Genomic DNA, 14,474 nt, shown 5'->3' with positions numbered 1-14,474 from the left:
AGATCAATTACCTTAAAGCTATTGACTCACACACAGATATATTCAAACACATACAGTATACATACACACACACTCATATCATACGCAGAAACAAAGACAAACACACAGAGACCCATAAAGAAACATACACGCGCATATCAACAATATCAACAATTCCGAAAAAAAATAGTTTTGGATCGGCCATGATGCACGTTTTGGTGGTCTGAGCCCACCCCTGCCCCTAGCTAGCGCTTGCCAGCTTGCAAGCTAAACTAACGCACCCGCGTAATGACTTTGAAAACAGGTTGCTTGTCGTGGGTGTGTTCTCAACGCTGCCTGGAGCAGCTACAAGTTATTTCAACGAGACGGTCTATCGAGCAGCGGCGGACTTTAGCCGACAGAGCAGACAGGAAGACGCTAGCTCGCAGACTAGACCCAGGGGTGAAGTACATTCACTCACACAAGAGAAAATGTATAATGCCTACTCGCAGATGACTTGGATGATACGTAGACTCCCCCACCCGCCATATCTTTTTTTTTTGCAGATCTACACAATTCACGTGTATGGCCAATTTTGACGTTAACACGGCTAATTTCACTGATACACCTGACATGCTGGCATCTATTGGATCAATGGCAGTGTTTGACCTAGTGGTGTCTTGAGAGTGTGTGTGTGTGTGTGTGTGTGTGTGTGCGCTTGGAGCATGTATGTGGGTGTGTTTGTTCCCAGGCTCTGACAACCACAGACAAGCTATGGACGCACGCACGCACGCACGCAGCAGCTGGTTTCTGGTCTTGTCTCCTAAGTGGTGTTCTCTGATGTGGGAGACACTAACTGCTCCATGTGAGGGGGTCGGGGTGGGGTCGGGGGAGCATGAGATCAGTGGGTACGATCCCTAGGTTTCTCCATACATCCATCCGTCTGTCTGTCCCTCAGTCTGTCATCCCAGTGTCGTCCCTATGGGCTACCACTGTAGGAGTAGTCTGCCTTGTTGTGCATCACCAGCTTGTTGTCCACAAAGTAGAAGCTGTCTGACTGTGTCTCGTATGGGTGCAGGATCATCTCTTGCACTGCAGGGGGAGACAGAGACAGTCACATTATAGACGATGTATTGTATTATATACAAATGAGTACGTTATTATCACCACCACAACTGAGAGGGTGCATACCGCATCATATCAAGAAGAAGAAGAAGAAGAAGAAGAAGAAGAAGAAGAAGAAGAAGAGCTCATGCTTTAGCTAAGAGACTCGTCCCCTTGTCAGAAAACATTCTCCCTCCCTGAGTCTCAGAGTTGGCCCAACAGAGGAGGTACCACAGGAGGTCCCCTGCCCTCACTGTCCCCTGCCCTCACAGTCCCCTGCCCTCACAGTCCCCTGCCCTCACTGTCCCCTGCCCACACTGTCCCCTGCTGCCCACACTGTCCCCTGCTGCCCACACTGTCCCCTGCCCACACTGTCCCCTGCTGCCCACACTGTCCCCTGCCCTCACTGTCCCCTGCCCACACTGTCCCCTGCCCACACTGTCCCCTGCTGCCCACACTGTCCCCTGCTGCCCACACTGCACCAAAATACGCAGCCACCTGAAGACCCACAAAGAAGGAGGACAGTCATACTCGACTACGACTGCCGATGATGATGATGATGATGATGATGGTGTGTGTGTGTGTGTGTATGTGTGTGTGTGTGTGTGTGTGTACACTCACTGATATCCTCGGACAGAGGGGGGAACTCGTAGATGTGTTCGCAGGTGTTCTTGCTGCTGGGCATGCAGAAGCCGAACTCAAAGTCAAAGCTCTTCAGCAGCTTCTCTCTGAAGTAGTGCCTCTCGATCATCCTGAAGTTCTCTATGGGCATGTCTCCTACCGTGAACTCCACACTAGACAGCAACGGGAGAGAGGAAATAATAATGATAATAATAATAATAATACATTAGACTTATATAGCGCTTTTCTAGACACTCAAAGACGCTTTACAAACTGAAAAGATCGAGGTAGAAATAAATAAAAGAAAGTATAGGGTCCTAATTAAGGTAGTGCTGGGGACACATGGAAAGGGGAGGGGGAGAGGGGTGACTGGTGAAGGCAAGCTTGAAGAGGTGGGTTTTGAGGGCCTGTTTAAATGTTGGGAGGGTGTTGGCCTGTCTGATGTGGTTGGGGAGGGCGTTCCAGAGGGACGAGACTGCGGCTGAAAAGGCCCCATCACCCCCAGGTCCGGAGCTTGGTATCAGTCTTTTCAGTTCAATGAATTAAAGACTATCTTGTGGCAGGTCGTGAGAGATTGGGCTAACGTCTCACTTACGTGGCGCCCACTTGTCGCAGTCGGAGAAAGGCCGGGGTGAATTGGTACCGGACGAACCGCCCAGCATTTGGGTCAACATTCCTCTTATTCCCATCTTTATCTGACAAGAGAGACAGAGAGAAAGAGAGAGAGAGGAATCTCGTATCAGAACTACAACAGATGAACTGACAGATGTACTTTATGTGTGTGTGTGTGTGTCTGCTTACGGGAGAGTGAGTGAGTGATCAATTGCGTTGCGTGCGTGTGTGTTTGTGTGTGTGTGTGTGTGTGTTTGTCACCTGTGGATGGGGGTTTGGTGATCTCAAACAGCACGGTCCCCGTTTCCATGTCTCGGATCTTAAACCTGGTGAAGTCAATGTGGAAGACATTCTGATCGGGCCCACACAGGTAGTCTGACAGAGAGAAAGAGAACAAAAAGAAGAAGGTGTCTTAGGAGAAGGGAGGGTTTTACCTTTCCTTTCTATAACCTCATCCTCTATTGTGCATAAATAAGCCTGATGGGAGATCTAAATCATATTATTCATCGGTTAGAAAAACATAGAGGGGCTCTGTCTTTTACATGGACTGGACTCACAGACCTGAAACTGAGGCGTCATATTGTTTGTACCCAATATACACAATGACCATAATCTAAATGTGTCATTGGGATACACAGAGAGATATAGGTCTCCATCTCCATCTTTCTCACACTATTTGGACTCATATTTTCTTTTTATTGTGATAGAGATAGTAGAGATATGACAGGAAGGATGGGTGAGAGAGAGAGGAGGGATGACATGCAGGATATGTCCCCGGCCGGAATTGAACCGGGGACCCTGCGGTTACATGGTCAACGCTTAACCCGCTACGCTACCTAAGCGCCCCTATTTGGACTCTTCTAATCCTTCCTGCCGTCCCCAGGTGGGTCACTGCTGGTTGGTGTTCCAGAGCAGGGCTGCGACCCTGACTTCTTGCTTCCTGTGAGTCCTGACGCCAGTGTCAGATGGAACAACAAATGTATCGCCACAGTCACTACCTCAACTCAACCACTCCACCAGACCAGTCAAAACCATGTCTTCTATCCACAAAGAAAGGAGACTTTTTTTCGTCTCCAGTGAGCGTCTCTGCAGACAATGGAAAAAATGAAAACTCCACATACTGTACCTGGTCGAAAAACTCACTGAAACATGTTATCACCTCTAACAAGATTGTGGTGTGGTGTGGTGTGTGTGTATGTGTATCATCCCTTTAGGAGTCAATGAGTGTTTTCCTTCTGCATGTAGCCTAGTGCTGGCTGGGTCCAGCCGTCCCCTCTGTGTGATGTGATTCAGTCTGACTCCATGTTTTTCCCCGTCTGAATGCTGACGCTAGCGTTCTCCTGAAGGATGACATCATCTTTTCATATCTCTGCCACACAGGGAAACGCCTGCATGTACCAATGTCACATACCCAGCCATTCCACTGCTCTCTCTCTCTCTCTCTCTCTCTCTCTCTCTCTCTCTCTCTCTCTCTCTCGGGGGGTTATGCACGTACTCTATCGTTAACATCATACAGGCTCAGTTTGCAAAGACTAGAAGCGTAAATCTACCTGTGTAAGGGCTATACATGGGGAATAGTCCTCTCTTCCCCCACACGGCTTGTGTTACCCTCCTTCTCTGTCTTCTTCCTAATCACTCCTATGGAGCCTTCTAACGACCTCTTATGAGCAGAGACGAGAGTGTGTGTGTGTGTGTTGGTCCCTGCTCTCACCTCTAGATTGCTTCCCAGCCCTGAGCGTGCTACCATGAAGAGATTATACTCAACCTGTTACCTAAGTCAGGACACCCCACGCACGCACGCACACACTTACAACCTGTTACCTAAGTCAGGACGCCCCACGCACGCACGCACACACTTACAACATGTTTGGGTTGGATGAACCTGAGGTTTGATAAATAGTTCAATAGTTATGTAATTTAATTAATAATGTTGCCATTTAGCAGACGCTTTTATCCAAAGCGACTTCCAATTACGAATTACAGGGACATTCCCCCTGGAGTAACTGAGGGCTAAGTGCCTTACCCAAGGGCACACTAGTAGTGGTGTGGCTTCAGGCGGGATTTGAACTCACAACCTTCCGATCCCAAGTCCAACTCACTATCCACTAGACCACCACTACCCCTCATGTCAAACCAGCCCTGCTCACAGAGCAGTCTGACAGCTCAGAGGTCACTGGAACACAGCTCACTAACAGGCATGGTCTCGTCTCTTGAGCCATGATGGTTCTTCACAACACTACAGATACAAACAAGCAGTACTCAAGTTGTAAAAGAAAATCAGGGGGGATGGTGGATTTTATCATATGGAGACAATGTTAGCATCCCCACAGCGTCAGTGACTTCAGTGTCAGTCACTTGGTCAAAATGTCATTGCATGTGTGCGTGCCCCCTCGCCCACAGTATTTTACTCAATTATGCACAAAACGAAATGTTTACATTTTAGAAGGGGGAGGATTTTGACTGTTTTTATTTCAGGGGGGATGCCATCTCCCCTCATCCCCCCTCAACTTGAGTGCTGCAAACAAGATACAAGAAGTTTATTTCTCACTCTATTGAGATTATACGGATTATATAAGTACAATCGTGTGAGATACGTCCGCTGGGGGGCCTCCATTTAGGGTACATCTAAGAGATAGAATATAATCAAATATAATAATATATTCATATTAAAAAATTGATAAAATTATCAAATGATATACATTTATGGTAAGAAAAACTATACACTCAAAATATACATTCAAAAGAATGTTGCACAGGAGTTGGATATATGTGTGTGTGTGTGTGTGTGTGCGTCTGTTTGTGGTATGCTTCTATGTGTGGTGTGCGGGGGGTAGTCTTGTCAATGTGTGTGCGTGTGTGTGTGTGTGTTATTTATTTAGCAGAGAGAGAGAGAGGCAAACGGCTAATGCTGTTATGTAAAGAATAAGAGAAGGAAACATCTGTGGTGAGAACATTTCACATAGGCTACACCACACAGACGCTCAAGCTGAAAACAGGAAACAGACAGACAAAAAGGGACAGTCATGCTAGAGTACACCACTGACACAAACACACACACACACACACACACACAGATAGTTGTGCTCAAGCTCTACTGACAGTTCACCACACGGTAGAGACAGGAAGTCAACAGCTCTGCTCACCTCAAATAAGGACACACACACACACAGACACACACACACACACACACACACACACACACACACACACGCACACACACACGCACACACACACACACACACACACACACACACACACACACACACACACACACACACACACACACACACACACACACACACACACACACATAGGGGTTGACAAGTTCTCTCACACTCTGTCACTATCACCTAGCAACCAGCCACTGGGCCAATTAACTTCCTCCAGCCCTGCTTACAGATCTTCTACCAGCAGGCCCCAGTCTAGACAACACTGCACTGTAGACCTGCTCCACATTCTACATAGAGCTGTTCAACACCTAACCTAAATCTGTTCTGCATTTCACCTCCATATCACCAAGGCATGAGCACACATGGTCCCCCCTCTTTTCTGCCCTAATGCTGATAATTGTTGTTGTGGACTTGACTGATTAATTACAGCTCCCATAGGATATTCCCGACTACATGGTGTTCCTGGCTAGTAGCGACACCATTAAACATGCATTTCTCCCTCCCCCCTTTTAGGAGGTATCCTAATCATTAATCTGGACGTCATTTGATGAGTGAAAAAATGAGCGAAAGTGAAAAGCAATCCAGCCATGTCAAACCAGTGATGATCTCAAGGAGGAATGCATTTCTAAAGTATTTGAACAGAACAGGGCCCATTCTGATGGCTGTTAAGCCATGGCATATGACGTACAGTAGGTCATGTGACGTACAGTAGGTCATGTGACGTACAGTAGGCCATGTGACGTACAGTAGGTCATGTGACGTACAGTAGGCCATGTGACGTACCAGTAGGTCATGTGACGTACAGTAGGCCATGTGACGTACAGTAGGCCATGTGATGTGACAGCATCACATGACCCAGGCCTGAGTAACGGCGGTGGACATTTTTAGACGACTAATCCTGAGAGATTAGCCATCTGGGGGTTAGGAAGGGGGGGTGTGTGTGTGTGTGTGTGTGTGTGTGTGTGAGTGTGTGTGTGTGTGTGTGTGTGTGTGTGTGTGTGTGTGTGTGTGTGTGTGTGTGTGTGTGTGTGTGCGTGCGTGCGTCAACTATAACTAACTGGAAAACAAAGATAGCTGAAAGAGAGAGGGGGGAGCCCAAGGCAGGAGGAAGGTAGGAGGGGTTGAAAGGAGAACAGGGATAGGATCATAGTGGATGAGAAAAGTGGATGATTTCCACTCAATTCAGTTCCACTAAGAAGCACAGACTATTCATCTGCACTTGACAGGCCATTTGTAAAGCCTATTATTTCCAGCATCATTTAATCAATATATTCAGTTACTATGGGATATACTACTATGGGATGCCCACATACGTATCTGTGACCCTCAAAGCTAACCATGTCCTCATTTTCTTTGCTGTTTATGATTATGACAGCCACCCTAACCAGACAGACTCACTCTCACAGGAATGATATGATCTTTCTGGATTGGAACTTGTGGTTTTGTTGGCATGGAGATGCACCTGTCACCTGTCACCGTGCCCACACTGGGTTACCTCTACTCTCAATAAATGTATCATGACATTAATGCCATTGTTTTTTTGGTTTTTTACATTATCACGACCCCCACACTACCAATAAGAGCTTGTTCTTATTCTGCCGAGCTGACATGATGTTGCTGTAAATACACACGGCTTAAATAAGACCTTTTTCTGTGAACAGCACAGTGTCTGTAATGCATAAGGCCTTCAGTTGTCCAATGACACACTGTAGCAAAGCTACATGCTACAGCTATTCAGAATGCTACAGTCAGAAAGAATAAAAGGTTAAAATTAACACAGACTGTTTGGGAGAGGCTGAGCAGCCAATCGTAGCAAGAGCAGTAAAGGCACTGCAGCCCAACGCAGCTCAGCTGGACTAATCCGGTTTAGTGACTTGCATGGACGCAAATCCACCTTATCACTAGCAGGGTGTGTGTGTGGGGGGGTTAGGAGAGAGACTGGGGAGAGGGGTTGGAGGTGTTAGGCTGCAATGTGATAAGTAGCATATATCGTTCAAAACTTTGGGGTCACTTGGAAATGTCCTTATTTTTTAAAGAAAAGCACAGTTTTTTTTCAATGAAGATAACAATGAATTAATCAGAAATACACTCTATACATTGTTAATGTGGTAAATGACTATTCTAGCTGCAAACGTCTGGTTTTTAATGGAATATCTACATAGGTGTATCGAGGCCCATTTCCAGCAACCATCACTCCAGTGTTCTAATGGTACATTGTGTTTGCTAATTGCGTTAGAAAGCTAATGGATGATTAGAAAAACCTTGTGCAATTACTTTAGCAGAGCTGAAAACCGTTTTGCTGGTTAGAGAAGCTATAAAACTGGCCTTCCTTTGAGCTAGTTGAGTATCTGGAGCATCACATTTGTGGGTTCGATTATACTCTCAAAATGAATAGAAATTAAGGCTATTCCATGCAAGAAATTGCCAAGAAACTGAACATTTCCTACAATGGTGTGTACTACTCCCTTCAGAGAACAGCACAAACAGGCTCTAACCAGAGTAGAAATAGAAGTGGGAGGCCCGGTGCACAACTGAGCAAGAAGACAAGTACATTAGAGTCTCTAGTTTGAGAAATAGTCGCCTCACAGGTCCTGAACTGGCAGCTTCATTAAATGGTACCCACAAAACGCCAGTGTCAACATCTACAATGAAGAGGCGACTCCGGGATGCTGGCCTTCTAGGCAGAGTGGCAAAGAAAAAGCCATATCTGAGACTGGCCAATAAAAGGAAAAGATTAATATGGGCAAAAGAACACAGACATTGGACAGAGGAAGATTGGAAAAAAGTGTTATGGACAGACAAATCGAAGTTTGAGGTGTTTGGATCACACAGAAGAACATTTGTGAGACGCAAAACAAGTGAAAGGATGCTGGAAGAGTGCCTGACGCCATCTGTCAAGCATGGTGGAGGTAACGTGATGGTCTGGGGCTGCTTTGGTGCTGGTAACGTGGGAGATTTGTACAATACAAGGTAAAAGGGATTTTGAATAAGGAAGGCTATCACTCAATTTTGCAACGCCATGCCATACCCTGTGGACAGCGCTTGATTGGAGCCAATTTCCTCCTACAACAGGACAATGACCCAAAGCACACCTCCAAATTATGAAAGAACTATTTAGGGAAGACGCGTGTGTCTGCATGTACAGTATGATGTATGGTGTGCGAGAGAGACAGAGAGAGAGAGAGAGAGACAGAGAGAGAGAGAGAGAGACAGAGAGAGAGAGATGTACAGATACCATGCTTACAGTAAGCAGCATAGCCGGCCTTACATAAACACTTCCCAGTGACATGTGGCCAACTGCTACTGGTACTAAGTGACATACGGGATTATGTCTGTAGTAAATTAGGAGCATTAGAACAGGCTATAGTGCAGGTTTTGTGTGTTGTGTGTGTGTAGACTTTTGTTCCAGCTCACCATACAACAACATATCTGATTAAAATGATCCTCTAATGACGGTCTTCAATTTAGAGTACAATTATCTGAATCAAGTGTGTAATATCTTCTAATCCGATATGAAGAGATATATCACAATACGATACAGGGGTATCAGAACTGATCCTTATTCAGGAGAGGGGAATATTACAGAATTACTACATAGAAATGTATAGAATACACGTATGAGCACATGATTTCCAATTGTGTCGAACGAGGACCAGTATTTAAGCTCATTATAATGCATTTCTACCGTGCTCTAAATCTCCTGCCCCAGGGTTTGTGATACATAAGGCTGTCATGGGGTTGTCATCCTATTGACTCTGCCTACAACTACACAGAGACACTGACAGAAAGAAAAAGTATGTGCCATGTAGGACCAACAGCCCAAGCAGACCACAGGAATATGGTTTCTCTGATGCTGGTATTGTGGTTATGTGAGAGAGTAAGTAGTACAGCCATCGTGGGTTCTGTTGTGTGATTTAGACAGAGTGGACATTCGTCAGTCACATGACACAGTCACATGACGCAGCAGCTCAGAACACACTGGATTATTGGGTACGATACTGATGCCGATTTATGGGGGGTTCAAAATTCACAGATAATCGATATACAGTAAATATCTATAAGTTACGGTACATGTGGGAATACGGTACATGTGGGAAAACTAGGGTTAGGGTTAGGTGCTACGTCGACTTGGTACATGCTGGCATGTCTAACCCTAACCGTAATCCAAACCCTAACCCTACTAATCCTAACCCTAACCTTAACCCTAACACCGTAGCACCTAACCCTAACCCTAGTTTTCCCACATGTACCGCATTCCCACATGTGCCGTAACATATATATATTTGTTTTTTTATTACTTATTACAGAATTTCTTTTTAGCACAGTTTTCATAGGAAAGCGATGGCAAAAGATACTCTTAATACTGATTAGGCAAACATTCATATCTCAATAATGTCTTGAAATGAATCAATCTCTGTTGAGAAAATTAATAAATGTTGCTCTAATGTACTGTATGTGCACAGTTACTTGTTGACACCTGAACATCACCTTGGTGATGTGTTTGTTGAACATCTTGTTACAAAACCATGGGTATTAATATGGAGTTGGTTCCCCCCCTGCTATAACAGCCTCCACTCTTCTGGGAAGACGAGATTTTCTCCCATTCAGCCACAAGAGCATTAGTAAGGTCAGGCACTGATGTTGGGAGACGAGGACTGGTTCGCCGTCAGCGTTCCAATTCATCCCAAAGGTGTTTGATGGGGTTGAGGTCAGAGCTCTGTGTGCAGCCCAGTCATGTTCTCCCAGATCAAACTCAGCAAACCATGTCATGATGGACGTCACTTTGTGCCATGGTGCCATTGTCATGCTGAAACAGGAAAGGACCTTCCCCCAAACTGTTGCCACAAAATTGGAAGCATACAATTCTCTAGAATCTCATTGTATGCTGTAGCATTAAGATTTCCCTTCACTGACACTAAGAGGCCTAGCCCAAACCATGAAAACAGCACAACACACTTTACTACTGTGAACTCTCTATTATCACTACAGGCACCATTAGTGTAAGCCGTGTTGACTTACCTGCACTATTGCCACCTTATCTTGTACTATGCCTATTATTTGTTGTCAGTTATGTCCTGTACTACTGACACTTTTAATCTTGAATCATGCTTGATTTATGTCTTGTGCTGCAATGCAATGTCAGGAACAGACCATAATTGTGTCCACATACTTTTGGCTATGTGGTGTAATCTGTTGGGTTCACCACCTCCCACTCCTCTGGGGCCAGCTCTGGTTCTCTCTTTCTTTGACTGAGAGGAAAGATGTCAGCCTCAGAGAGAGAGAGAGGGAGAGAGGGAGAGAGAGAGAGAGAGAGAGAGAGAGAGAGAGAGAGAGAGAGAGAGAGAGAGAGAGAGAGAGAGAGAGAGAGAGAGAAAGAGAGTGTGCGCATGTTAGGAGTGCCTATTATTCAGTCTATAATGCGAGTGAGTGAGCGAGTGAGTGAGTGTACATATTTTGTTAAAGGGGTTTGGAGGTGGGTGCAGGGGGTGAGGAAAGGTGGAGGTGGGTGCAGGGGGTGAGGAAAGGTGGAGGAGGGTGCAGGGGGTGAAGAAAGGTGGAGGAGGGTGCAGGGGGTGAGGGGGGGTGGATGCTGGTGAAGGGGGTGAGTCAGGATGGAGGAGGGTGAATCAAGATGCTCGGAGGGCGTTTCTATGACAGTAACACGGTCCGGGCCTGGGAGGAAGAATCATTCAAACATCCCCAGACGGGTCTTTCTGCTGCGCTGTCCCTGAGTTGCCCCATAGTAGCCTCCTCACTCATGGAAAACTGAACAACAAGACAGAGCGGACAGTCTCAGTCTCTCACACACACACACACACATACAAAGGGATGCACTCATTTCCATTCACCAAGTCTAAGTTCAAATTCCCAAATATACTCTCCTTTTGATAACCCCCTGTTCTTCTTCACAACAAAGTCATGTGTAGGAGTGATTAGGCTTCCACCACACGTTGCTTTTAACCAATCGGGTCTTGACAGATGTCGTGGTCGTGAAGAGTAAGAGAACAGGAAAGGAGGCAAGAGGAGAGGAAGAGATAAGGAGGTGAACGTCAAGCAGATAAGGGGACCGGGGAAGGAGATGAGAAATATTGCGGAAGAAAAAGGATCCACTCTGTGATTGGCACTAGGCCTATATTTCTGCTCTCTATATATCTGTACATTCTGCTCTCTATATATCTGTACATTCTGCTCTCTATATATCTGTACATTCTGCTCTCTAGAGGAACAGCTACAGTTCACTCAACAACAACCAAAGCTGCTCAGGACTACCTTTTCCACTGTGAGACTCAGGGGGCAAGTCTCATGTCTCCTTATACCTGTGTTGTGTAAGGTATTACGGCCGACTTAAAATAGTCAAGGCCCTCGCTGACCACCTGTTAGATAACAGTGTCCTGCACTAACAGGCTAGTTGGGTGAGGATATCAGAGGTGGATAGATATAGCTGGTCCTATATCTATCTGCACATAGTATTGATTTTGTCAACAACTTAGCTGGTTTAATTGATGCACAGTAACTACAGTAGCCTACTTTTTCATAACAATATCGTGAGACTACATAACAAACCCCAGAAGGACAGTGGAAACGTCAATAGCCCACATATTTAAAACGCAATATCCCGTATGTAGCCTGATGTAGTTAGTACCACTAGGGATTTGTTTAAGTTATTACCTAGGTTGTCAAGATGATGATACTCATAATGAGAATGTGTTTCACTATTTCGTCTGACAGATGTGTCATTGTTGGACACAATTCCTTTGCTATTTGAACCCTTTCAATAGTTACGCTCTTCTGCACACTATGACTATCCAGATATAGGAAATTATATTCTGGAACAGACTAACCCACTGTCATCGGCATACAATAAAGCCATACCACCACACAGGTCAAGAGACATAATGATGTGAACAAAAAGACAGCTTCTTTTTTTGGGTGACAGTCTGAGTTTTGGCAATCGCTTCATGATGGTTACATTGTTGCATTACAATAGAGCCCTGCATGGAGAGGGAAACTGTTGAAAGCACTTCATCCATCTGCTCTGTCCACCAGACCATCGCTCAACTCCACACTATCTGATCTGCAACAATCAAGCTACACACACCACCACCGCTTCCATAACCAGCCACCACCTTGTCTTTGAGATGTCTTAAGATGTCTTAATTAACCAAAATAAGAAATGTTTTGTCTGTCAAGATGTCTTAAGTCGTCTTAAGACCTAACCTGAAGACATGCACTCATGCACTCACTTAAGACATGGAGCATACCCCATAATCTAATTTCTCATGGGGGGTTTTGGAGAGGAGGATCGGGTGCTATAGCTTGTCTTGTCGGTGCTATAATAACTTACTCTCTGTGATCTTCTGTAAGCCCAGTACATCCTCGGGGGTGATCGTCGCGTTGGCGGCCAGTTCCCCCTCGGTGGTCACCGGGACCCCCGGGGCGTCCGTGGAGTTGCAGCCTTTCTTCACTTTCATCGCCGCCGGTGGGTTCGGGCTCGTCTGCTGGCTGCTGGACGGGTCCTGGCTGTTGCCTCTGCTGGTACAATAATAGCTCATTCTCCCCTCCTCCTCCTCCCCCCCCCTCTCTTAGCCCGGGCTTGGAAGATACAAACACCTCCCTCCCTCCCTCGCCGAAGGCTGCACAGCTGCTGTCTATTTGCCCCCGGTGCTTAATTCACTTAAATCCCCTTCTTGTCTCCGAGCCGGAGAGACTAACAGACGAGATGCACTGTGGCTCATCTATGGGCAGAGATCTGTGCCACTAGAATCTGAATCTGAATTACTGACTTTGAATTTGAATTGCTCAATTTGAATAAAAAAATATATTATTATTATTATTATTATTATTATTATTATTATTATCCCTCACCGAACTCGCCTACATACAACAGCGCAACAACCGAAACTCAAACAGTTTCTCTCTGTCTGTCATGTGAGGTCCTCAGCCGTCTGCAGCCCGATGTGCTCTCAGTTTGTACAGCTTCAGTGGAGTGAAATTGTCGTCTTGATCGGAACTAAAAAAAAGGAGGCATCATATGTGGCTTTACGCATCTCCAAGTAGACCCGAGAGCATTCCCTCTTACCTCACTGTGGGGGGCGTTCCTCTTACCTCACTGTGGGGGGCGTTCAAGTGCTGCTCACCGCCCATAAACACGACGTAGTTGATATGACGATGAGATCGATAAGATAATATCATCCTATTATGGGGCATTGATGTGGTTTATTATTTACCCTCTTGTTGCTACCCCCCCCCCCCCCCCCTCTCTCTCGATTAGGCCTATGGTATCGTCCGTTTTGATGTCACTCATAAAGTGGTGAGCGACAGAGTGAATGAATGAAAGCTTTATTTCGAACATGTGAAAAAAGAAATAGTTATAACAAGAAAAAACTAAACAAAAACAAGAAAAAACTAAACAAAAACAAGAAAAAACTAAACAAAACAAAACAAAAAACACTATTTACTTAACATGTCCGAAAAGGAGCAGGAAGAAGCATAAACTTATTTAATCCTACCCCTTCTCCAATACTCAGAGATGAATAATTAATAATATACAGTTTCAATATTAATATGTTTTTTTTAAATTAAAATTATTATTATTTACGTATTTACATATTACGTATGTACATATTTACCAACAATAGAAAACAGATAATGTAAATAAACAGAGAGATCTGTTATGCCGCAATAGGCTACATCGAGAGGTCAAGTGTTCGATCCAAACAGGTTGTTAGCTTAATGATTATCCTTTAATTATCTCGACCTGGCTGTTCGTGACATGTTTCAGTTATGAAGTGCAATTGAGCAGCACAGCATAGGAGTGCTGCGACATTGCCCCAGATGGAGAGAGCGGACATGCAGACCAGTAAATGGCACTGAACTGGGGAGCCATGAAAAGGTTAGGGTTAGGCCTATCCCTAACAGTAGGATACACTCCGTTGCAGCCTAAAAACTTGATTGATTCGTTTTTCCATTTCTTCTTTCCCATTTCTGTGATGCAAGCACACTTTTCTT

At 45.2% G+C, this 14,474-nt stretch overlaps 1 protein-coding gene across 2 annotated transcripts; it reads right to left on the bottom strand.

Annotated features, from left to right (window-relative positions):
* Window positions 1-937: 937 nt before the first annotated feature.
* LOC308174546 (protein unc-119 homolog A-like) lies at window positions 938-13,018 on the bottom strand (the record flags this gene model as incomplete). Of its 2 annotated transcripts, none has more annotated exons than XM_080549640.1 (5): window positions 938-1,050; window positions 1,684-1,856; window positions 2,279-2,378; window positions 2,557-2,670; window positions 12,811-13,018. In XM_080549640.1, the coding sequence occupies 5 exons, from the start codon at window positions 13,016-13,018 to the stop codon at window positions 938-940; spliced, it is 708 nt and encodes a 235-aa protein (XP_080405766.1). The 2 variants fall into 2 exon arrangements, with proteins under 2 accessions (XP_080405766.1, XP_080405767.1); XM_080549641.1 differs by having other exon boundaries at window positions 2,279-2,372; window positions 12,811-12,940.
* Window positions 13,019-14,474: the final 1,456 nt, after the last annotated feature.

Source organism: Nansenia antarctica (assembly GCF_963989245.1).
Source record: "Nansenia antarctica genome assembly, chromosome: 20".
Classification (NCBI taxonomy): domain Eukaryota; kingdom Metazoa; phylum Chordata; class Actinopteri; order Argentiniformes; family Microstomatidae; genus Nansenia; species Nansenia antarctica.
This window is presented reverse-complemented; position numbering and strand designations above follow the sequence as displayed.